Raw genomic sequence first — 27,459 nt, 5'->3', positions numbered from 1 at the left:
TGAACTCCGGGAGTTGGTGATGGACAGGGAGGCCTGGCGTGCTGCAATTCATGGGGTCACAGAGTCGGACATGACTGAGCGACTGAACTGAACTGAATTGTAAAAACAGTTTGAATGTCTGGTTTGACATATAAAGCTCTCTATATAGTGTAAATAAGGCTTAGTATAAAATCAGGTACAGAGTAGGAATTACAAAAGAAAACAATTTAGATTTTTAAAAAAATTTAATATATTCAAAACAGACACCTACCTGCATCACCTTCTGCTGAATCTCTTCTAACTGTGTACGCTTACTTCGTTGCCTACAAACTTCCTGGTAGCGGGTATATTGCTCTCGCAGTGAATCTAATAATTTCATAACCTGTGGCTGTGCAAGCAGTTCATCATCCATAGGAGACCATGAGACCCCTCCATCTGAGCCATTAAATCGACGCTGCTGTAATTCGGATAACAATTCATGCCCTTTACAAATGAAAGATACTTACAATTAATATCCATAAAGAAATACAAATCTTATTTTTCAATCTTCTCAATTTTAGTCGCTTGTTTTTAGAATATACCTGCCTATGTTTACCTAACAGGTCTTAAGTACTAAAAAGCAATTTTTCAATTTATATAGAAATAAACAGGAAAACTGCATGTATATATACACATATGGATACACACAATTTAGTTTATCTATACACTATGTTCTGTATCATAACTGTATCATATACAGACAGTCCTTGACTTAGTGATGGTCTGACTTACAATTTTCTGACTTTACAATGTTGCATTCAGTTGAACCCATATTTCAAATTTTGAATTTTTTCTTTTTCTGGGCTAGCAACACGCAGTATGATACTTCTGTGATGCTGGGCAGTGGCAGTGAGCCACAGCTTGCAGTCAGCTACACCATCACGAGGGTAAACACCCGATACACTGACAACCATTCTGTACTCGCACAACTCTTCTGTTTCTCACTTTCAGTACATTGTTCAATAAATTACATAAGATATTAAACACTGTATGTTTTTTTTTCAATGCCATTCTCCCAAATCTTCCCACCCTCTCCCTCTCCCACAGAGTTCATAAGACTGTTCTATACATCAGTGTCTCTTTTGCTGTCTCGTACACCAGGTTATTGTTACCATCTTTCTAAATTCCATATATATGCGTTAATATACTGTATTGGTGTTTTTCCTTCTGGCTTACTTCACTCTGTATAATAGGCTCCAGTTTCATCCATCTCATTAGAACTGATTCAAATGTGTTCTTTTTAATGGCTGAGTAATACTCCATTGTGTATATGTACCACAGCTTTCTTATCCATTCATCTGCTGATGGACATCTAGGTTGCTTCCATGTCCTGGCTATTATAAACAGCACTGCGATGAACATTGGGGTACACGTGTCTCTTTCCCTTCTGGTTTCCTCAGTGTGTATGCCCAGCAGTGGGATTGCTGGGTCATAAGGCAGTTCTATTTCCAGTTTTTTAAGGAATCTCCACACTGTTCTCCATAGTGGCTGTACTAGTTTGCATTCCCACCAACAGTGTAAGAGGGTTCCCTTTTCTCCACACCCTCTCCAGCATTTATTATTTGTAGACTTTTGGATTGCAGCCATTCTGACTGGTGTGAAATGGTACCTAAACATACGTACTTTTATTTTTTGGTGGTGAAATGGACTGATGATTTTCCCTTTCTTCGCTGGACTGTTGTGCCAACTGCCAGGCTGCCTCCTGCCTTGATGGCCCTGAAGTGGCTGCCTTCTTTCCATCAACTCCCTAACTGCTTCCAGTGAAGCTTAATTGTCCCTCTTCTCCCCTCCAGACCCCTCCAATCACTCCCGAGAAGCCTGACTCAGTTAAACACTGTATTATAAAATGGGCTTTGCTTTAGATGATTCCATCCCACTGTAGGGTAACGTAAGTGTTCTGAACATGTTTAAGGTAGGCCAGACTAAGCTATGACGCTTGGTACTTTAGGTGTATTAAATGCATTTCGACATGGTATTTTCAACTTATGATGGGTTTATCAGGATGCAACCACGCTGCAACTCGGGGAAGACCAGTGTCATAAATACATACATACCATATACGTCATACTATATAGTAAATATATAGTATACATATAGCATATTTATTTTCTAGATCTAACAATCTTTCTATCACATTCTTCTTGTTATTGGATTCACTGCTCAGGATACTGTGCCATCCAACATTCTTTCCCTTCAGAGCACAATTACAATCTGGGACTTTGTGTCTGATGGTACCAATTAGCATGTTTGTCTGATGGTACTAAACAATACTAAGTAATATGTTGTAGGATTTCAGTATTAATTCATACCCTTAATCATAGCACCTTAGAGAAATGTTGGTGTGTAACAAATGAATGATTAAAGGGACTAAGTCTTTACTACTGGTACAAAATAATATTCAAATAATCTCTACATAAATCTCTACAACATATTAACTGTGAATCATGAGGGGCTATACTAGTGTAAAAATTAAATTCAAAGTTCTTTGATTATAGCAACCTCATGAAGAAAAACAACTCATGCAAAAGAAATTAAAATTACAGAATGTGCAACATCTAAAGCTATACATATAATATTAACAATTTTAAAAGTGAATAAACTATAAATTGTTTTTCTAGGATAATATAACTATAATTATTACTAAGAAGCCCAAAATATAGACATTTAAATTCTTTCCTCTTCAATTTTATTAAAGAAAGTGTCCTAAATTTAAATGGCTTTAAATAATATAAACATTTTTTCTTATGATTTAGAGGTTTTTACCAATTACTGAAAAATATCCAAGATTGTTTTAAATGTCTCCATTTTATATTTTCTATCTTTGCTTTATGAGCCAATAACAAACAAAAAGGATTCAGTGACATATAAAGATAATTCTAAAATACAAGTGTAACAGGTGTCTTAATTCAATGGCTTAAGCAACTTTTAAAATATTAAATATAAACATATTAGGTATTTTTAATCTAAAGCAATATTTTTACTGACAGTCTATTTTACCATCTAAACATGTAGTTACTCAGATTACAATTATTTCTTTGTTCTTTCAGGAAGTAAGACCCAAATCATAATCAAAAAACTTAGGAAAACTGAATCTATACAATAAAGATATTCAGAATTTATTTCTTTACTCTTTATCACACTTTATAATTGGAAAAAACACCTGTTTTAAAGACTTACGCAAAGTCTTTCTATATATATATATATATATACACACACATTCTTTACATATATATATGCATTAAAGTCATCAAGTTCAGAATACATATTATTTTTCTATTTTGATGACTGCTACCTTTAATGTTTTCCTTGTGGACATCAATTCCATTACAGAAGCAGCACTATATAATGGTTTCAAAGACCACAGGTGGAAACCAAACTGCCTTGGTTGGAGTACCAAATTTAGCATTGTCAATTGTGCAATCTGCGTAAGTCACTAATCCTATTGCCTCAGTTTCCCCACCTTAACACTGGGATGACAAGAGTGGTGAAGGATAAATGAGTTAGCGCACTTCAAGTGCTTAAAACATTACCTGCTAGAGGACTAGAAGTATGCCCTACTACTAGAAAAATACATTATAAATACAATTAAGGTATTTTCATTGGAAACAATTCCAACGCATTCCAGACTTCGTGGAACTCCTATTTGGGCTGGATACACAAATCACGCAGCTATGTGCAAGTGCACACGCACCGCGCGCAAGGCCACTGCGGTGCTGCATGCTTCTACAGACGAATGGCCAGCACGACAAGCGGCTTTGGATTTATACCTTGTTGTTAGTGTTATGGTGATAGAACTTAGTAATCATCTCATCTTGAGCAAGTTTTTTAATATCTATAAGCCCTGGCTTCCTCAAATACAAATAGAGAAAATAATACTTATTTTTTCTAGGAGTTGTTATGGGAATGAAATATGAAAATGTATAAAAATACAATGTTAGTAACATAATCCATATTCAATAATCCTCATAGCAACCCAATGAAACAGTAGTTTTTATCTTCAAGTCACAGATAAATAAATTCAAATATTTCAAGATAACTGATAATTATTAATAATTTTTAATATTATAGAGTGTATTAATATACTGTTAGGTTAAATCAGGGGCAGGGGAGCCTGGTGGGCTGCCATCTATGGGGTCGCACAGAGTCGGACACGACTGAAGTGACTTAGTAGTAGTAGTAGGTTAAACCAAAGAGTAGTTTGAAAAATTTCTTGAGTTTCTACAACATAATATGTACTCAATTCATGTTTATCTTACTGATTAATATACGGCTGATTTAATAGATTATGATGATCAATAATGAATACACTGTCTCATCTTACCTGTCTGAAGAACAGTTTCAGGATCAACTGATGGAAGAAAGTTTAAATCCACAGACCTGGCAAGCACCAAAAGAGTAGTTTTTTAAAACTACATGTATTTCTATTTATTAATATATAACTTAAGGAAATCCTTTATATATACTTACCAAAACAGGGATATATAAGTATGAAAATCTGAAGTATATTGGCCTACCAGGCTAATTTCTCTTAACTATCAGGAAGTCCATTAGAGATAATTAAACACTAGCAAGCAAAGAAACATCTATGTGATAAATCATAAAATACAATACTTGGAAACTACAATTTATTGCTATTAACTACAGTATTATTTCAAATATATCAGAGGAATCCATTTTGTTATTTTCTACTGGATACGTGCTTTAAACTGAAATTTGTCACTATACAGTAACCCAAGAACATTAACATTAAAAACATGCACACAGCCATCCTCCAATCAGAAGTTTCTTAGCTACAGCAATCCCTGAGAGTTGCAAATAGTCTCTGATAATCGTATGTGTGTCCCCTAGCACACGTGCTCTCTTCCCTGTACTAACCACATTTCATTTGCAGTTGAACTATGGCCTTCATTTTTTTAAACATATACGGTCAGTGGAGATGATAAAGGAGAGATGCACGGCAAGTCAAAGCCGGGGCCTAGCTTCTGTAACAGGTCCAGCTCTAGACCTTGCACTTCTGTCAGCTGATCTAGGGCTTTCCCTCTTGTATAGACCAGGTGCTTCCTAAGGACTGAAATAAGTGATGAAAATTTCCAAGAGGGATTTTGTTATACGGAGTTTAAAAGAGACTATGTAATAACACCTGAGTTCCTTGGGAAGAGATTGGCAAATACAAGATTTCACCTGACACTTTCTGCAGTCACAAGCCATGGTTTCCTAGTGTTTCCCAAAGCACTGAAGGAGATTACTATTAGGTAGGAAAAAAACAGGGTTCCAGTGGCACGTAAGTACAGGAAAATGTAAGAAAGCAATTAAACAGGTTTCTTTACTGCAACACTTTCTCAGAACCCATGCATGCGTGCTACGTTGCTTCAGCTGTGTCCTTCAGCTTTGTGACTACCAGGCTCCTCTGTCCATGGAATTTTTCAGGCAAGAGTACTGGAGTGGGCTGCCATTCCCTTCTCCAGAGGATCTTGCCCACCCAGGGATCAAAACCGTGTCTCTCTTGTCTCCTCTACTGGCCCTTCACCACTAGCACTACCTGGGAGCCCGTATTCTGTGAATATTCACAGTGATTCCCAGAGAGGGGAACAGAGAACAGCACTGAACTCTGTGACTACCAACTCTTTTTCTACCAGTGCCCTCTTAGGATGTCTTACCTAAGGACATGTTTCCGAGAAGCACCAGACTTACTGTTAGACTATTCAGAAATAAAGAGGTTTGGCAAACTTTTGTCAAGTAACTTGCGTGATATTTTCAATTACATGGCACGTGTGTGTGTGATATCTATACACACACTCACATGTTTACATATATGTAAAATTTTTACATTTTTATATGGTCTCTAAGGTAGGAATGTTACTAAATGTTAGTTCTTACTTTAGACTTATATTCAAACCACTTGTTTTACTTTGTTTTAAATCAAGATTTGGCATTAAACTATGACCTGATAGCTGTCCTACCTTATCTCACTTAATCGGTCTGTGACTATTTTGGATTAACAGAGTAACAATGCATTTTGTCAAAGTTTCATTGTATTTATAAGGTCAGATTCAAAAGAGACAGACAAGGTAAGTGTTGATCCTTTCAAATTTCCTAATGAAAAATTACTGTCTAGTGACTACTTTATTACTGAGGATTACTTTGCTTCCTACAGTGCTTTTCACCTGGGGAAAGGAAATTGGTCTGCAAATTGTTAAGGCTGAAAAGTTCAATGGAAATCTCTTAAAATGATACATCTAGGTAGTTACATTTAGATAATACACATGAACAATTACTTCATCCAGTGTCATAAAACAGTATAAATTCCCCAAGCTGAACTCATGAATATTTTACAAGGACACAGGAGTTCTACAAGATAGGCATTTAAGTGCTAATGTATTTAAATAAGGTTATAATGATTTTATTTCAAGCTGCAAGCTTTTCTGAACTCTTTACAGGCAAAGTAAAACTCTAGAAAGGAAGGTAAGTCTTTCAGTTTGAAAATATTTCTTGCAAATTATTATACACAGAGTCTTAAAAAAGTATATTTCTATTCAACAAAAAACTCTTTTGTAAAGAAACCTGGATTCAAATCAATAAATTTTACATGTAATCAAATTCTCAAGAATTAAAAAATAAATTTAACACAACTTTTGTATGCTAAGTTTGATGGAGATGTGCTTACCTTAGTTCTCTTGGCTTGCATTAACAGAGGTTATCTTCTAACAGATAACTTATAGCTTTGTGAAAATAAAGTAATTGCATGAATAGATTCAAGGATTTGATCTGACAGAGTGACTGAAGAACTATGCATGGAGGTTTGTAACACTATACAGGAGGTGGTGACCAAAACCTTCCCCCAAAAAGAAATACAAGAAGGCAAAGTGGTTGTCTGCAGAGACCTTACAGATAGCTGAGAAAAGAGAAGTGAAAGGCAAAGGAGAAAGGGAAAGATATACTGAACTGAATGCAGAGTTCCAGAGAACAGCAAGAAGAGTTAAGAAATCCTTCCTAGGGAACAATGCAAAGAAACAGAGGAAAACAGTTGAATGAGAAAGACTAGAGTTCTCTTTAAAAAAACTGGAAATATCAAGGGAACATTTCATGCAAAGATGGGCACAATAAAGGACAGAAATGGTATGTACCTAACAGAAGCAAAAGAGTTTAAGAAGAAGTGGCAAGAATACAGAGAACTATACTAAAAAGGTCTAAATGACCCAGGTAGCCATGATAGTGTGATCACTCATCTAGACCCAGACATCCTGGAGCGTGAAGTCAAGTGGACCTTAGGAGGAATCACTATAAACAAAGCTAACAGAGGTGATGGAATTCTAGCTGGGCTATTTCAAATCCTAAAAAATTAGACAGTTACAGTGCTACACTCAATATGTCAGAAAATTTGTAAAAATCAGCAGTGGCTACAGGACTAGAAAAGGTCAGTTTTCATTTCAATCCCAAAGAAAGGCAATGCCAAAGAATGTTCAAACTACTGTATAATTGAGCTCATTTCACATGCTAGCAAGGTAATGCTCAAAATCCTTCAAGTTAAGCTTCAGAACCAAGAACTTCCAGATGTGCAAGCTGGATTTAGAAAAGGCAGAGGAATCAGAGATCAAATTGCCAATATCTACTGGCTTCCTGGTGGCTCAGATGGTAAAGCGTCTGCCTGCAATGCAGGAGACCCAGGTTCGATTCCCGGATCAGGAAGATCCCCTGGAGAAGGAAATGGCAATCCACTCCAGTACTCTTGCCTAGAAAATTCCATGGATGTAAGGAGCCTGGTGGGCTACAGTCCATGGGGTCGCAAAGAGTCGGACATGACTAAGCGACTTCACTTTCACTGGATCACAGAAAAAGCAAGTAATTCCAGAAAAACACTTACTTCTGCTTCCTTGACTATAACAAAGCTTTGACTGTGGATCACAACAAACTGTGAAAAATTCTTAAAGAGATGGGAATACCAGACCACCTTACCTGTCTCCTGAGAAACCTGTATACAGGACAAGAAGCAACAGTTACAACTGGACATGGAACAATGGACTGGTTCAAAGTTGAGAAGGGAATATGTCAAGGCTGTATGCTGTCACCCTGTTTATTTAACTTATGTGCAGAATACATCATATGAAATGCAGACTGGATGAAGCACAAGCTGGAATTAAGACTGCCAGGAGAAATATCAATAACCTCAGATATACAGATGATACCTCTCTAACGGCAGAAAGTGAAGAGGAACTAAAGAGCCTCTTGACGAGGGTGAAAGAACAAAGTGAAAGACTCATGTAAAATCCAACATTCAAAAAATTAAGGTCATGGCATCCGGTTCCATCACTTCATGGCAAACAGATGAGTGAAAAGTGGAAACAAGTGATAGATTTTATATTCTTGGGCTCCAAAATCACTGCAGATGGTGACTGTAGCCATGAAATTAAAAGATGTTAGCTCCTTGGAAGAGAAGCTATGATAAATCTAGACAGGGTATGAAAAAGCCGAGACATCACTTTGCCAACAAAGGCCCGTATAGTCAGAGCCATGCTTTTTCCAGTAGCCAGGTACAGATTTAAGAGTTGGACCATAATGAAGGCTGAGCGCTGAAGAATGGATGCTTTTGAATAGTGGTGCTGAAGAAGACTCTTGAGAGTCCCTTGGACAGCAGAGATCAAACCAGTCAATCCTAAAGGAAATCAACCTTGAATATTCAGTGGAAGGACTGATGTTGAAGCTCCAATACTTTGGCCACCTGTTGCAAAGGGCTGACTCACTAGAAAAGACCCTGATGCTGGGAAAGATTGAGGGCAGGAGGAGAAGGGGCAACAGAGGATGAGATTGTTAAATGGCATCACCAACTCAATGGACATGAATTTGAGCAAACCCCCGGAGATCCTGAAGGACAGGAAAGCCTGGCGCGCTGTAGTTCATGGGGTCACAGAGTCAGACAAGACTCAGTGACTAAAAAACAAACAAACAAAAACAAAAGCTTAGTGACTGAACAACAACAAGCCACTTACCTTTCTTTCTCTTGCTGATTTCCTTTATCACTTCCATTGTTAATCAATGCAAGTTCATCTAATAATGATGTAGATTCCTTTGTAAACTTCTCAAAAACCTACAGTATGAGATTTTATTAACATATTAAGAATAACCTTAAAAGTTGATATGAACAGAAGGATTTCCAACAAAGAGCAACATAATTATCCAGGCGGGATTCTGGTTCCAGCTCTGGATATCAGAGTCTACAAGTCAATCACTAGAGCCCAGCAGTATAAAAGACAAAAACCACCTGCTTCTTACAACTAAGAAGACAAAACTGCTTCCTAAAACAGTGAATAGTTTTAATGGATAAGGAATTTTTATAATTTAAATACACTAAGAAATTATTTTGTTCCTCAATCAGATCAGTTTATATTTATTCCCGTTTCCTTAAGAAACATCTGCACCAACAATCATTTTCACTATATGAACATTATTTAGACCAGTTCTAAGCCTCTAATTTCAGTTAAAAGAATATTTCTTTATGTTATTCTATTAATCATTCTGACTTATGTAACAGTTTAAAAGTTTTATGTACAAGCATGTAGCAGGAGAATAAATTAGTTATAATCTTAACATGATTTCTTCATTTCAATATTTGGCAAAACCAATACAATATTGTAAAGTTTAAAAATAAAATAAAATTTTTAAAAAAGTCAAATAAATAAATAAAAGTTTTATGTACAAGCATGTAGCAGGAGAATAAATTAGTTATAATCTTAACATGATTTCTTAAAGTATTTCTAAAAAGGGACTTGGGCAAGTCTGTTTATAACAAAATAGACACTTATTTGTCTCATATCATTATTCAAAATACACTGAAAAAAGAACTGGTTATCCATTCTGAAATATCCATTAACTCATCGTTCTCCAAAACATTAGCATATAGTCTAAACTGAGTTAACTTAAATTTGTTCTTTTAGTCCCCAGCTGTTCAATTAAGCAGTAATGTATTTGTGTACAGAACAGCAGATTTCCACAGTCTGTCCTGGGAAAGAAGATATATTTTCAGAAATAAACACCTTAACCTTGCTTTTCAACTCAAATTGATGTCTAAATATTTCTCTGAAAATGGTGTATCAACTAGATTATCTCTCAGGAAATTATGCTACTATTATTCAACTCAAAAGATTTACAACTTTAATACTGCTACTAATGACACGAGTAATGGTTAACACTTGTGAGTCTGTCTCCAGAGTATCTGCTTTCAAGCATAATGCTATCACGTGGTACATGTTATATTTCTTTAGTTTTTTACAATGAAAAACAATCTACATTTTAGTGGATTAAAATGAAATAGCTATCAAAATGTCTTATTTATATGTAATAACATGTTATCTCATTGTAATATACCAACCAGCCTCTTATTTAACCAATCCATGTGATCATAGGTGAGACTCCCACCAAAATCTTCCGTTAACTGGCATGGTTCTATATAACGAGTCAATTTATTGGCAGATACTAAAATAACCTATAAAGGTAAAAAAAAAAAAAGAAAAAAAACTTAATGAGCCACTATTAATGTCAAGAAAAGTGATGAGGAGGTAATATCCAATACTGTTTCCAACATGATTAAATATTATATAAATATTTAATAATACAACAGCATTTAAAAGCAATTCAATAAACTGTCAGTATCTGTTAAGAAAAGAGCTACCATAATCCATTTCTAAAATCTCATTTAAAAAAAAAGAGACTAGCAGCTCAGTTTAAATATTTTCAAAATCTGATCGATATGAGTCATTTCTTGGTGTAAAAATCAATCCCTTTATAGTTGTTGTTGTTCAGTCACCAAGTCGTGTCCGACTCTTTGTGACCCCATGAACTGCATCACACCAGGCTTCCCTGTCCTTCACTGTCTCCCAGAGTTTGCTCAAATTCATGTCCATTGAGTCGGTGATGCCATGCAATCATCTCATCTTCTGTCAGCCCCTTCTCCTCCTGCCCTCAGTCTTCCTTTATTTGGCACAATATTCAAACAGTGAAAACATATCTCCTGAGAAATTGGTATCATATACCCCTTATAACTTTTTAATGATATGTTTTTCATTTGTTCAACATTCACTGTTTTGTGTCTGGCTCTCTGCGACCCCATGGACTGTAGCCCACCAGGCTCCTCCGCCCATAGGATTTTCCAGGCAAGAATACTGGAGTGGATTGCCATTTCCTTCTCCACAGTGGACACTACATTTATTTATTAGAAGTATTATTTATTAGAAGTGACATACTCTAGAGCTGGGAATATAAGGATGAATAAGATGCTTCTATAAAGTAAAGGAGCTCTTTATTTTGCTTTTTTTTAATTTTTTTTATTGAAGGATAATTGCTTTACAGAATTTTGTTGCTTTCTGTCAAACCTCAACAGGAATCAGCCATAGGTTATTTCTATAATATTCCAGAGAGTTTTGCACATTTTTATAAAAAGAAGTAGATTAAAGGTTTTCCATTTTGTTTCTAAAACCTTTACTGAAAATACTCTAACTAAATCTAAATGTTTTCTCTTTGGTCATGGTAGCACAGAGGGCCAAAAGCTTTACCAGGATATTCCAAATGATTTCAAATCCCTTTCCTAGGTTAAACATTATTATATGATAATTGGAAGGATACTAAGCCAGGGGCCAATTATTCCAGGTTTCTGTCCTAGCTCTGCCACAAATCACTGACTTGTAGAAAACAACCTAAAGGAATTCACTCCAGGCTTATCCATGTGCCAAAGAAGGCAGCTGCATTAAATTATCTATGAAGTCTCTTTAAGCTCTAAGAGGTCATAATTCTAATGAGTTGTCATCCTATACATTTAATTTGGGTCCTTTTCTTTAATAAATAACCTATCTTGCCCAGTGAAGACAACAGTTGTCATCTTCTATCCACTCTGGTTAATCTCACTATGTACACCTAAATACACTAAGTTCATTTGCAGTTGTAGTTCCTAAATACCTTAAAGTTTACTAGCAACAGATTTCAAGTTTAATAAGCCAAAGGGAGGGACTTCCTTGGTGGCTGAGTGGTAAAGAATCTGCCTGCTAATACAGGAGATGTGGGTTCAACCCCTGGGTCAGGAAGATTCCCTGGAGAAGGAAATAGCAACCCACTCCAATATTCTTGCTTGGGAAATCCCATGGAGAGAGGAGCCCAGCGGGCTACAGTCCATGGTGTCGCAAAGAGTAGGACACGATTTAGTGATTAATAACAACAAAAGCCAAAGGGAAAATTTGCAGTTATTTTCTGCGAATTTATAAGTTCTGAATATTTCTTGTTTTTCCTAAAAATCAATTTAAATGTAATTAGTATAGATTCACTTTCTTTCATGATGTAAAATATATTTGAGAATATACTATCTCTTACTAAATATAATTTTTTAAATAGTTGGCTAAGATTACTGCTATTATGATATTTTTATTTATGCAAAACAAATGTAAACAAAGGAACATGATAATTATGGCAATTTGCATAAAACAAATTTTCTCCATCACTACAAAAATTTTTATAGTATCCATATTCTTATAAAATTCATTGGTGGCTGTTCAAAGTGAAAACAGTAGATCTGCTATGTAGATATACCAAATTGTATCAACAGCAAAGGCATCTCAAAGCTAAACAAAGTCAACAAAAAAACAACGGTTTAAACAGTCAGGTGATCTGACTCAAAACCACCATCACTTCAAATTAACAATTTAAAGAACTATCTACCATGGTGAAATATCTCTATTTCCGCTGCAATAATCTCATTTTTATTGAGATGGTGAGAGTGAGGAGAAAGTGCAGATGAGGCTGGCAAAACAGCCATAACTGTTTCTATTTTATTGCATAATATATGTTTCAAAAAGAATGAGGGAAACAACATTATAGGAGAAGCCTGCAACAGTAGGAAAGAACCTTATGTATGAAAATGCTTGGAACTAAGAATCATCTTTTCAAGTGAGTCAGGAGTGGCATCCTAAGGAGGAAGGAAAAGCCTTCCTCTCAGCACACAGCTGGTGTTGTTTTCAATTGCCTTTGGAAAATGACACCACTTGCCAGAATGCAACATAAGAACTATACAGACAACTGCTTCTAAGAGGACAAATCACCTTTTAACAGACAGCAAACTGAACTCCAAGTGACAGCAACCATCACAGAGGAATGGGATTTCACAAACACAGTAATTTCAAATACACAAGCAAAAATACGATACTACATTTTTCAGGGCTGAGCGTGGGGAAGTGAGGCTTTAGGTCTGAGATGAAATCAGAATGCTAATTCTATTCTGAAGGAGATCAGCCCTGGGATTTCCTTGGAAGGAATGATACTAAAGCTGAAACTCCAGTATTTTTGCCACCTCATGCGAAGAGTTGACTCATTGGAAAAGACTCTGATGCCGGGAGGGATTGGGGGCAAGAGGAGAATGGGACGACAGAGGATGAGATGGCTGGATGGCATCACTGACTCGATGGACATGAGTCTGAGTGAACTCCCAGAGTTGGTGATGGACAGGGAGGCCTGGCGTGCTGCGATTCATGGGGTTGCAAAGAGTCAGACACGACTGAGCGACTGAACTGAACTGAACCCTAATTTTAAAAACGGAAATCGTTTAGAGAAAGATTTCTGGACACTAGTAAATTACAGAAACAGATTAGAAACTAAATTTATATATATATATATATATATATATATATATAGAACACATTTGGGAATCAATGTGGTAAAACAAATTTGGATTCCTACGCTAGGTTATTTTCTCTAAAACCATTCACTGCAGCTTCTTAAATTACAAAAATTTATACTAGGAAAATTTCCTATATTCCCTTTTCTTACAGTTCTTAAAGAAATCACTAATATACCAAACCTGCACAAAAGTTAAAATATAAAACAATGCAAATCAGGGAGTCATTTTATCTTATGGGAGATGTTTTATTACCTGGCAAAGAGGAAAATAAGAATAATTAAACAAAAATTCAGTCCTCCAAAGCAGTGATCACCAAAATTAAAAATAAAACTAGAAAATAAGAGTTCAAAACATATTGAGGTCACATGTATTATGTGTGACCCCTTTTTACCCTAAGATTCTAAATATGAAAACAGAGAAATAATGATACAACTGCTGAAATTTCTAATACAAAGTACAAAAGACACAAAAAGACACAGACTCTCCTAGCAGCTCAGATAGTAAAGAATCCACTTGCAATGCAGGAGACATGGGTTCAGTTCCTGAGTCAGGAAGAAGGGAAGGCTACCCACGCCAGTATTCCTGCCTGGATAATCCCATGGACAGAGAAGCCTGGCAGGTTTATAGTCCATGGGTGCCAGGAGCCAGCACGGGAGTCCCCACCCATGACAAGGTCATGCAGGAGAGCTCTGATGGGCAAGGTGAGTCAGAACTCAAGGGGCTCCCCCCAGGACCTGCCTGAGCATCTACCCCAAAACCAGAATCTGTCTTACTATTTTATGACTTAGTCACCAACTCCTTTGACATTCATGGGGGGCTATCCCCGATCACTTTTCTCTGTAAGAAAATCAACTTAGAGCTCTAGTTAATAAGTCTCCAGGGTATAATAAGGTGTGTTCCAATTCAAATCCCTCAGAAAGCTTTCTAACCCGCCTGGCAGGTTTCCAGACTCTTACAGCTACGCATGTGATTGTTCGCAGCCTCCCAACCACAAGAGGCACAGGAGGCTTTCTAACAATGCAGAGCCTCTCAGGGAGTTAGAAATTGTTAAAATAGAACTAATAGAGGAATTCTTTGTTGAGCCGATGCTTGCTGCCAAGTTTCCATATCCCTTACACATTGTGTCCCTGGGAGTGTATTGATTAATATAGTTGGTATATAGAAATATAAGTAGAAGCCTTAATGTTAACAATAACCCTAGACCCTTGAGCTACTAAATTCTTCCCTTGATTATCCCCACTGCACCTTTGCCCTATAGGAATGCAACTCTATCTAGTGCTTTCAGGGAGTGGCACCAAACTTAAGAAAAATCACCTCTGGAGAAAATAAGTTTTTCTGGTTGACTAACCTTTATCAGAAGAAAAATGTTAGCAGGTCTCCTGACCAGAAGATGATGTAAATCACCTAAAGCCTTTGTATCTGATAAGTTTGCAGAAAAAAAGCCTGGTTTCAATAAGGGTCAAGGACTGCTGACCTTGCATGACTCTGCACCCCCTATTACCTTCTATGTACAACTTAGGGTATAAAAGATCCCTTTTGAAAATAAAGCTACGGGCCTTGCTCACCAAAGCTTGGTCTCCCCATGTCATTCTTTCTCTTTCCTTTTCCTTTTCAGGCTGATTCCCTGGAGCACAGAGGCCCTCTGCATTCACTTTCCTGCCTGGGCTTCTAAGACCCACTCGAGAAGGTGCCTAAGGTGGGGCACCTTCAGCTGTTCGAGAGGGCACCTGCGGCCTACGTGAACAGAGCAAGTCCTGTGCTGGGGCTTTATTGGCTTTCTGCGAAAACCAAGGAATATCAGCCTCTTTTCTCTCCTCTATTTTCTTAACTGCAGAATTCTTTCCTTATCTCTTTCATCTATCTCTTTCAGTCGCCAACGCCATCCTCCTGAGGGAATCCCTGGATCCAACCGGGGCTGGACCCCAGTGCATGGGGTCACAAAAAAGTCAGACACGACTGAGTGATTAACACACAAAAAGACACAAGTGCATAATAGTATTAGAACATTGATTTAAACATACTATTATCAGTTCTTTATTTATAAAGTTTATTATCTATTATCTATAAAGTTCTTTATATTATCTAAAAAACTTCCATATCTATTGACATTTTCATGTACTCGAAAATGGTTAATTAATAAAAAGACCCATTTTGCTAGCTCAAAAGCAAATCTTCTTAAAAACCAAACAATGCCTACTTGTGGAGAAGATGGAACCATGGATTTGACATTTCATTTTTCAAAAAATACTTAATACCATTCTCAGAGGAATGGAACATTTCAGAAAATAACTCACTGAATCACTCTAAATCAGCACTTCCCAGTTACAAAAATCTTGTATCATCCTACAGGAATTTTATTGCTTTGTCCAGAATATAATGTAGAAATAATATGCAATGAGTTTGTTTTAAGTTTAAAAAGAAAATTCACTAAACTATTACAATTATAAAATACTGCATCAAAGTGAACTTCATAATACTATCTTAACATATACCAAAGTAAAAAGACCAGTTTTGACTTTTCTCATCCACAAATGGAATTCATAATCTTTAATTTTAAAATAGTTATGTAAGACAAAGAATGAATCATAAATCATCTTTAAAATTATCTATTTTCATGTTAGATAAAATTACATATAAATTAGGATGAAAAGTGGTATTATGCCATCACAAACAAGGGGAAAATTATTTTTATAACCTGATCTTTGAAATTTTACTTTTATACTAAAAAAAAAAATTCAGCTAGTTTACTTTTATACTTTTTTATATTTCCTTTTAAGCAATTATGTGAGTACAGATTTCTAAGCCTAGCCTGGTAGACCACTCTGTGTATAAAGTCTTTCAGTTCCCATAATGAAGATCCAAATTTGATCTAATCACATTATATACTATCTTTTTTACCATAATTTTTAGAGTACTAAAGACATTATGATAAAGAAATAATAATTTTGGTGAAATGAGTACAATTTTTTTATCAGGGTAATTGCTCTGAGTCAAATTTTTAGGATTATTACCATTCTTATGCTCCTTATTAAGTTGTTATATGTAACAACTAACAGTGAATCTTACGGTTTCTGTTATTGCCAAGTGTTTCTTTTCAGTAAAACAACCATATCATTTATAATTTCCAGCTTAGTAATAAATCTTAAATGACTGATAGATTTCCAAATGATTGACAGATTTCCACCTAACTAGTCAATTGATAATATTAGAAAGATTTTAAACTCAATTAAGCTTAAGTTAACTCAAAAGAGCTCAAAGATTTGAGCATAAGACCTGGAACCTTAAAACCCCTAGAAGAAAATACAGGCTGTAAACTACTTGACAGAGGTCTTGGCATTGATTTTTTTTAATCTTACACTAAAAGTAAAAGCAATAAAAGTAAAAATAAATAAGTAGGACTACGTCATACTAAAAAGCTTCTGCACAGCAAAAGGAACCATCAACAAAATGAAAAGGCAAACAAACTCAATGGAAGACAGTACTTGGAAATCATGTATCTGGTAAGGTGCTAATATCCAAAAGTGTATAAAGAACTCAGAACTCAACAGCAAAAAACAAACATCCAATTCAAAAATGGGCAGACAGCAAACACATGAAAATGTGTTCAACATCACTAATTATTAGAGAAATGCAAACCAAAACAGTGAGGTATCACCTCACACCAGTCAGATGGCCATCATCAAAAAATCTACAAACAGTAAATGCTGGAGAGGAGGTGGAGAAAAGGGAACAGTCCTACACTGCTGGTGGGAATGTAAACTGATACAGCCATTATGGAGAACAGTATGGAGATTCCTTCAAAAATGAGGAATAAACCTGCCATATGACCCAGCAACTGCACTACGGGTGTATACTCTGAGAAAGCCGTAAACAAAGAAGACACATGTATTCCAATGTTCACAGCTGCGCTGTTTACAGTCATCAGGACATGGAAGCAACCTAGATGTTGATCAACTGATGAATGGATAAAGAAGATCTGGTACATATATACAGTGAAATATTACTCAACTATAAAAAAGAACGAATCTGAGTCAGTTCTAGTGAGGTGGATGAACTTAGAGCCTGTTATCATAGTGAAGTAAGTCAGAAAGAGAAAAACAAATACACTATATTAACATATATATGTAATCTAGAAAAGTTATATTGATGAACCTATTTTCAGGGAAGGAAAGGAGATGCACAGGCAGAGAACAGACTTGTGGACACAGTAGGGGAGGAAGAGAATGGGACGGATGGAGAACGTGGCATCAATATACATATACTATCGGGTGTAAGATGGACAGCTAGTGAGGAGTCGCTGTGTAGCATAGGGAGCTTAGTCTGAAGCTTTATGATGACTTGGAGGGAGGGAAGGCGGGAGGGGAGGAGAGGAAATGGAGGGAATGTATGTATAATTATGGCTGATTTGCCTTACTGTATGGCAAAAACCAACAAAAAAATTTTTTTAAATCTAAATAAAAACAGCATGGAAGTTTCTCCAAAACCTCTTTACCTTCTGGCTAAGTCAGAAGGAGAAAGATAAATAGCATCTCATATGGGGAATCTTGAAAGTTGGCAAACAAAAACAAGCTCATAAGTACAGAGAACTACTAGGTGGGGTGGGGTGTGAAGAAATGTGTTAAGGGGATCAAAAGATATAAAGAAAAAAAAAAGCTAGTGTATTATTGGGAAAGGTGTACATCAAAGCTGTATACTGTCACTCTGTTTATTTAACATATATGCAGAGTACATCATGCGAAATTCTGGGCTGGATGAAGCTCAAGCTGGAATCAAGACTGCCAGAAGAGATATTAATAACCTCAGATATACAGATGACATCACCCTTATGGCAGAAAGCAAAGTGGAACTAAAGAGTCTTTGATAAAGGTGAAAGAGAAGAGTGAAAAAGCTGGCTTAGAACTAAGTTCATGGCATCTAGTCCCATCATTTCAAGGCAAATAAACATGGAAAAAAATACAAACAGTGACAGACTTTATTTTCTTGGGCTTTAAAATCACTGTGTATGGTAACTGCAGCCATGAAATTAAAAGATGATTGCTCCTTGGAAAAAAAGCTACGACAAACCTAGACAGTGTATTACAAAGCAGAGACGTCACTTTGCCGACAAAGGTCCGTATGGTTTTCCAGTAGTCAGGTACAGAGTTGGCCATGAAGAAGGCTGAGTGCCGCAAAACTGATGCTTTTGAACTATGGTGCTGAAGAAGACTCTTGAGGGTCTTGGACAGCAAAAGAGATCAAGCCAGTCATCCTAAAGAAAATTAACCCAGAATATTCACTGGAAGGATGGATGTTAAAGCTCAAGCTCCAATACTTTGGCCACCTGATGCAAAGAGCCGACTCATTGGAGAAGACCCTGATGCTGGGAAAGACTGAGGGCAGGAGAAGAAGGGAGTGACAGAGGATGAGATGGTTGGATGGCATCACCAACTCAATGGGTGTGAGTTTGAACAAACTCAGGGAGATAAGGAAGCCTGGCATGCTGCCGTTCATGGGGTCGCAAAGTCATATACAACTGAGCAACTGGACAACAGCAACACTTTAAATGAAAAGGAAACTGCTTATATTTTTGAAAAGGGGAAATTTTAAAAAATGAATTCTTCCTTTAAGCATTTAATAATTTGAAAAATAATATGGGAAAACATTAAAAAAAAAAAAACCACTAGTCTTGGTTAGGATTACAAAGCTTAAAGAGAGATTGATACTAAAATCAGTAGTATCAAATTTCAGAAAGTAAGCTTCTATTATTCTGCAATGATTTGAATGTTCAGGAAGACTCTTGAGAGTCCCCTGGACTGCAAGGATATCCAACCAGTCCATCCTAAAGCAGATTAGTCTTGGGTGTTCACTGGAAGGACTGATGTTGAAGCTGAAACTCCAATACTTTGGCCACCTCATGCGAAGAGCTGACTCATTGGAAAAGACCCTGATGCTGGGAAAGATTGAGGGCAGGAGAAGGGGATGACAGAGGATGAGATGGTTGGATGGCATCACCAACTCAATGGACACAGGTTTGGGTAGACTCCCGCAGTTGGTGACGGACAGGGAAGCCTGGAGTGCTGTGGGTCATGGGGTCACAAAGAGTCGAACACAGCTTAGAGACTGAACTGAACTGATGTCACTAATGTTCAAATTTTACAAAATATAATTCTATTAAAAATGTACTTCACATATCAGAAACACTATCTAAATCTTAGGGAATGGGCAAAAGATATTCTTGGGCATTCGTTCACGCAGAGCTAGACTCATGACTTTAACTGACTTTCTATGGACTAATCAATAGGCACTAACCTCGGTAGGGACAAGGGGTAAATTTTAGATTTTGTTCAAGAGAAATGCAAATAATGTATGATCGGTGGATTTTTAAAAATTTTATTTATGCTAAAATAATTTTATTTATGTGTGCAAGATCTAAAATGAAAATGTGTTGCTGTGTGCTTAGTACAAATTCATGTGGATACTATATGTTATACACATACTATTTCAATAGTATAAATTTCTGTTCAGTAGGGTAACAGAATCTCAAAGTTTATAATTTATGGATTAGGACATTAGCTAATATTGTCTACTTTGGCAATCTTATCTGTCTATAAAAATCCTAAATTCCTCAAGTGCTCTTTGAATCACACCTCACAAATTACTAATAACTTCATTAGTTAATGAGTTGCATGATGTGTTTCACTTATGGTTATTTTATGGTTACATGGGTGTCATGACTTTAGCCTTATGAAAATCACTCTTTAGCATATGCTTTATCTTATCTATTCAGGGATGTGGTGGGGATCATATCCTAATTTTTAAGATCCTCTGGAGGAGGAAATGGCAACCCACTACAGTATTCCTGCCAGGAGAATCCCATGAACAGAGGAGCCTGGAGGGCTACAGTCCATGGGTTGCAAAGAGGCAGGCATGACTGAGCAATTGTGTACGCACAAGCAATGTTAATTATCCTCAAATATTCATCTCCATGAATATCTCAGTTATGTATGGATATAACTAAAATCTTAACAAAAAGGGTTATTGGTTATATTTAAAGTAGTTATCACTTTAATAAGCAGAAATTTAAACTTTAGACACATCTCCAGGGAAATCTGATACCTGGTAACAAGTCCAAAGTGAACCAGAGTAAAATGGAAGAACCATAAGATGGAGGGAAAAATACTACCTACATAAGTTTTTCAAACTTTTGCCAAGTCCTTTCAAAGGAAATAAAAACATAACATTTTAAAAATAGTAATGTCCTACATAAATAATATTTTTTCCTTTATTTTACATATGTTAGAGAGAGGTTGCTGCTGCTGCTGCTGCTGCTAAATCACTTCAGTCATGTCTGACTCAGTGCGACCCCATAGAAGGCAGTCCACCAGGCTCCACCACCCCTGGGATTCTCCAGGCAAGAACACTGGAGTGGGTTGCCATTTCCTTCTCCAATGCATGAAAGTGAAAAGTGAAAGTGAAGTCACTCAGTCATGTCCGACTCTTAGCGACCCCATGGACTGCAGCCTCCCAGGCTCCTCCATCCATGGGATTTTCCAGGCAATAGTACTGGAGTGGGGTGCCATTGCCTTCTCCGTAGAGAGAGGTTAAGATAAGACAAATTAAACAACTAAACCACAATATTTTACTAACTAGTACATACCATTGTTCAACAAGTTTGAGGAAAAAGGTATTCACCATATGGTTTTTAATCAAACATTTATGAAGGTTTTCTGGAATCTAATTTACAGAAAGACCCAAAATTTATTTCTCCTTTACTCCCACTCTTCCATCTATAGCTAAAATATGTATCCTTCCCTAATAAAATATTCTCAAAGAATCTAACACTGAACCTTTCACTCTGTAGGCACTCAGATGCTTTTAAACTTTTATTCATGCTAACAATGTGTGTGCAAGATCTAAAATGAAAGTGTGTCTCTGAGTGCTTAATACAGATTCATGTGTATGTTATCTGTTATACTATTTCAATGTGTGTATTTGGTTGTATCTGTTGGCTGGGGAATATTTTTCTCACTAAAGAAAATAATTTTCTGCAAAAACTAGAAAGAAGTCAGAAGTGATGGTACCAGAGGTATTCTTGACAGAATCATGAAGGAAGTCTGGTCCTGGAGCCCAACACTGGTAAGGCCTCAAAAAGAGAAAAGGATCAGATGCAGTAATAGAAGAAATAAGACAAGAAAACAACTTAGAATGGTGGTTAACATTACTGGTGGTTAACATTACTGCTCTTACTAGTTAACATTACCAGTAAAAAGAAAAAAAATTTTTTTGACCTTCATGAATGACAATAAAGAATGAGAAAATAAGATCCTTTTGATTATTAGTTTCACAATTTAAGATCAATGCCAGCACTACTTCAATTTTACCTTGTCATTAGACAGACTATATAGCTACTATCAACTACCCAGCAAAAGGTACCAAAGTACCAGGTACAATGCTACTGAAGGTCAGAAAGCACTGGAATACCTGAGTTGCTAAAAAGGAAAATGAACAGGTACATATCTATTTCAGAGACAAGAAGGATATATAAAGAAATATTTAGATGACCAATGAGATGTCCTGAGATGAGGAATATTCAATGGCTGATGAAAAACACTAGGAAATTAAACAAGAGGAAGGCCATCCAGAGGAAAAAAAAAATAGAAAGGATAATAGGCAGGAAAATATGAAATCATGGGAACAGGCTGTCATTAAAATGACAACTGGATATTTATTTGATGAACATTGTGGACAGCTGGTAATAAATCTTTGTGATGAATAATCCAATAAGGTAAAACATAAACTTTTGCTTGTAGGAATACCAGTACTTCTAACAGTTATTCTTTTAAAAGTATTTAGAATATATACAAAAATATAAGCTCAATTATGACAATTCAAATGATCCAAAATAACATCAAGGAAAGTAACTGTTAATCAAACAAACATCTATAATGATATGTAGTTCTAAGTATCATTTAATGACTAGTTTTGAATTGCCCCTTAAAGCAGATTATGTTCGGTGGTATATTACCCAGCATTTGAAATTACTCTCATCTCATTAGGACATTAGGCTTTTAAATAAATGTCTAGTGCTTATTTACTTATCCAGCTAGAAAAATAGCTGGATCTCTTCAATATCTGAAAGAAATATACTGATACAATAAGCTGCAAAACCACAGTTTTAAAACTAAGTTAAAACTAAACTATCTATGATATCAGTCCAAGGCAGATAGGAATTCTCTGTCTTCCATTTTACCCTCCAAGATGCAAGGTATTTAGCCATAGGCATACCATTTCTGAGCAGATGCCTCACTTAAGCAGGATGTGACAAGTTCCTCACGAAAGGGATCTTTGCTCCTACTTGGTGTTCACAGTGTTAGCTTCTGAACTACTGGCCTCCGTCCACTTTGCAGGCCATCAGAATAACATTTCCGGCATGGCCCTGGCATAAAAGGCAGACTTCCTTGCCTGAATGAAATCCTCGCTCACCATGGCTACATGCATTCAGCTTTTACTATCTTTCCTCAGTACACTTTTGACTCTCCCCCATGGGATGCAGTTTTCCATCTAGCAATTAGGCTAACACCTTTCCTAACATAATCCAACAGCCAGGGCTGCCTTCGCTTACAGTGCTGGCAAACAGTTTCTATTAAGTCTACATCACAGTCAAAATCAACCCATGACAAAAGTTTGCCAGATAACACTGAAAAACAAAACATCTGTCTTCTGCTTAGGATATGTAGAAAGATGGAAAGAGCATTGCTCCAATTCTAACAAGAACAACAAAGTAATGCAAATTAATCTGGAAAATGACATTTTTTAAATACATCATAGAGTTAAGTACACAGGAAAACCAGTAAAGACCATCCTTCAAGGACAAATGGAGCTGGAACACTTGCTTACCTGGGGAAAATACCAGGTATGATACAAGTCAGATTAAGAATTCAGCCAAATTTTCCAGTGAATTGCTAAAGGCCGAATGTGGTTTGTATAAAGGTACTGAACCTGTTCGAAACAAAGACACAAGAAGAATTCAAACGCGCCTGCAGATTCTTCTCCACAGACCTCTCAGAGACCATGAGAAAGACTGTGGGGAGGTAGGTAAGGAATTACAAAAAAGACTGGGGGAAGGGGACAGCAACCACCAAGGGAAAGGCAGGAAGCTGAAGCACAGCCCAGATTCCTCAACTCTGTCATTCCTAGGGGACAAGAACTTTCAGGTGCTGAGAGAAGCCAGTGAGACAGGATGACCTTTGCTGTTTTGTTTTTTAATCACTCAACTGTGTCAGATTCTCTGCAACCCCATAGACCATAGCCCACCAAGGCTCCTCTGTCCGTGGGATTTCCCAGGCAAGAATACCGGAGTAGGTTGCCATTTCTTTCTTCAGGGGACCTTTCCAATCCAGGGGTCAAACCCACCTCTCCTTCTTGGCAGGTAGATTCGTTAGCAGTGAGCCACCTGGGAAGCCCTTAGAACACAAATAAAACCCACTGCAGCTGGAAGAAGGGGAAAGAAAGGCCTTCTATCCTAGTGGCTGCTAAGTCACATCAGTCGTGTCCGACTCTGTGCAACCCCATAGACAGCAGCCCACCAGGCTCCCCCGTCCCTGGGATTCTCCAGGCAAGAACACTGGAATGGGTTGCCATTTCCATCTCCAATGCATGAAAGTGAAAAGTGAAAGTGAAGTCGCTCAGTCGTGTCCAACCCTAAGCGACCCCATGGACTGCAGCCTACTAGGCTCCTCCGTCCATGGGATTTTCCAGGCAAGAGTACTGGAGTGGAGTGCCATTGCCTTCTCCTATCCTAGTGGAGGCAGGGATATATTATGAACCCAGACTGCTAGTCTTCCTAAAGCTGGGAAAGCGGGTCCTAGACCCTCTAGACCCTGGGTCCCAAAGCGTTCCTAAGACTGAAGCTGAATCAGAACAAGTAAAAAATGAACCACTGACAAACACTGAGTAACAAGTAAAGTAGTCTATTGCTGAGGGACGTGTAAAGAGAAACCTTTTGTGAGACACAGGCACAAAGGAAAGATCTACAGCTGAGGGTGAAACAAACACCAACCCTAGAGGAGTCTGAAGCCTGTCATCCCCTGAGGAAAAGAAGAGCAACAGCCGAAGCCAAAGCCAGTTCAAGTCCTGTCTAGACTAAATCAAGCCCTCCCCTGTCCCAACAAGAGCCCAGCAAAAACAAGAGTGGCTCACGTGCAAGTACAAATATGGTTTATCTCCATCTTTACTGTCCTAAACAAGATGTCCAACATGCAACATACAAAAAGCAAGACTGGAAAAACAAACTGCCAAGAACAAAAACCAAATGATCTAACTAGAGGAAGAGAGACCCAGATATTGCAACTATTAGCTAAGGAACTAAGATAACTCTTATTTATGCTTAAAGTTCTCATGGAAGATCTGCAAGACAACAGGCAAAACAGACAGGGATTACAGCAAAGAGACAGAGACCATCAGAAAGAATCCAGAAGAAATACTACAAACCAAAAAACATGATAAAAGAGATAAAGTCCATTTACCAATGGCTCATCAACAGACTCAACACAGCTAAGGAAACAGGCAGTGAACTTGAAAACAGATCAACAGAAAATATCCAAACTGAAACACAAAAAGAAAAAAATAAAATAGAACACCAACCTAGAATGGTGAGAAATTTTCATATCGTCTAACATACATGCAATAGGAGTTCTAGAAAGAGTAGAAAATAAAATGAGGCAAAGGAAATATTTGAAAAGAAAATGTCTTAAATTTTCCAAAACTGATGGCAGAAGTCAAACCAGAGACCCAAGAAGTGCAGCAAACAACTAACAGAATTAACACCAAATAAAACATTACAAAATAAAACTGCTGAAAATTAAAAATGAAGCAAAAAAATTAAAGGTGGCTAAGGAGATTAAAAACAAAAAAGGTATATAACCTATAGAAGACCAAAGATACAGTAACAGCAGAGTTCTCAGAAACCAAGGAAATGAGAAGGCAATGATACAGACATGCTATAGCAGGTGTGATCTAGTTAACATGCTAAAAGAAAAAAAAAATCAAATAATGAAAAAAAACTATACCAACTGAAAATAATTTTCAGACCTGAAACAGAAATAAACATTTTTTTTTAGGCAAACAAAATCTAAGAAACTTCAAAGCCAACAGACCTGTGATGCTAATATGTTTAAAGGAAGTTCTTTAGGCAGAAGGACTACACCAGCCAAAAAGCTGAAATGAGTAATACTGGAAATATCACAACTGAAGACATATGAAATTAATTTTTTATTTTAATTGTTATAAAGATTATAGCAAAAATAGTAGCAGTATATTGTGTGCTTACAGTCTAGTGAAAGCAAAATGTATGAAAGCAATGGAGGAAAGTGTTAGAGAGATACTGTACTAAGGGATTACCAGTGTTAAATGCTATATTATTTGAAGATAAGACTCCATGAATTAAAGATGTATATGATAAACCCAGGGCAACCACTGGAAAAAATAAAGAGAGATAAATTACCAGCCAAGTCTATGCCCCAACCAGTGACACTGAAGAAGCTGAAGTTGAACGGTTCTATGAAGACCTACAAGACCTTTTAGAACTAACACCCAAAAAAGATGTCCTTTTCATTATAGAGCACTGGAATGCAAAAGTAGGAAGTCAAGAAACACCTGGAGTAACAGGCAAATTTGGCCTTGGAATATGGAATGAAGCAGGGCAAAGGCTAATAGAATTTTGCCAAGAGAACACACTGGTCATAGCAAACACCCTCTTCCAACAACAAAACAGAAGACTCTACACATCTGGACATCACCAGATGGTCAACACCAAAATCAGACTGATTATATTCTTTCCAGCCAAAGATGGAGAGGCTCTACACAGCCAGCAAAAACAAGACTGGAAGCTGACTGTGGCTCAGATCATGAGTTCCTTATTGCCAAATTCAGACTTAAATTGAAGAAAGTAGGGAAAACCACTAGACCATTCAGGTATGACCTAAATCAAATCCCTTATGATTATACAGTGGAAGTGAGAAATTGATTTAAGGGACTAGATCTGATAGACAGAGTGCCTGATGAACTATGGACTGAGGTTCGTGACACTGTACAGGAGACAGGGATCAAGACCATCTTCATCGAAAAGAAATGCAAAAAAGCAAAATGGCTGTCTGGGGAGACCTTACAAATAGCTGTGAAAAGAAGAGAAGCGAAAAGCAAAGGAGAAAAGGAATGATATAAGCATCTGAATGCAGAGTTCCAAAGAATAGTAAGAAGAGATAAACAAGCTTCCTCAGCGATCAATGCAAAGAAATAGAGGAAAACAACAGAATGGGAAAGACTAGAGATCCCTTCAAGAAAATTACAGATACCAAGGGAACATTTCATGCCAAGATGGGCTCGATAAAGGATAGAAATGGTATGGACCTAACAGAAGCATAAGACATTAAGAAGAAGTGGCAAGAATACACAGAAGAATTGTACATAAAAGATCTTCAGGACCAAGATAATCATGATGGTATGATCACTGACCTAGAGCCAGACATCCTGGAATGTGAAGTCAAGTGGGCCTTAGAAAGCATCACTACAAACAAAGCTAGTGGAGATGATGGAATTCCAGTTGAGCTATTCCAAATTCTGAAAGATGATGCTGTGAAAGTGCTACACTCATTATGCCAGCAAATTTGGAAAACTCAGCAGTGGCCTCAGGACTGGAAAAGGTCAGTTTTCATTCCAATCCCAAAGAAAGGCAATGCCAAAGAATGCTCAAACTACCGCACAATTGCACTCATCTCACATGCTAGTAAAGTAATGCTCAAAATTCTCCAAGC

The 27,459-nt window shown here is 37.0% G+C and overlaps 1 protein-coding gene across 4 annotated transcripts in view; it reads right to left on the bottom strand.

The window, feature by feature from the left end:
- Nucleotides 1-27,459, bottom strand: part of SESTD1 (SEC14 and spectrin domain containing 1) — a 152,950-nt gene that overhangs the window by 43,325 nt on the left and 82,166 nt on the right. For all 4 annotated transcript variants that reach the window (XM_024978543.2, NM_001191250.2, XM_024978540.2 and 1 more), the window contains 4 exons: nt 10,382-10,495; nt 9,003-9,100; nt 4,340-4,395; nt 251-462 (listed from right to left, as the gene is read on the bottom strand). In XM_024978543.2, the coding sequence (XP_024834311.1) occupies nt 251-462; nt 4,340-4,395; nt 9,003-9,100; nt 10,382-10,495 (480 nt within the window). The remainder of the gene's footprint in view (nt 1-250; nt 463-4,339; nt 4,396-9,002; nt 9,101-10,381; nt 10,496-27,459) is intronic.

The sequence above is a fragment of the Bos taurus genome, chromosome 2 (assembly GCF_002263795.3).
Source record: "Bos taurus isolate L1 Dominette 01449 registration number 42190680 breed Hereford chromosome 2, ARS-UCD2.0, whole genome shotgun sequence".
NCBI lineage: Eukaryota > Metazoa > Chordata > Mammalia > Artiodactyla > Bovidae > Bos > Bos taurus.
The sequence above is the reverse complement of the archived record's forward strand: the minus strand, read 5'-3'. Positions and strand labels throughout refer to the sequence as shown.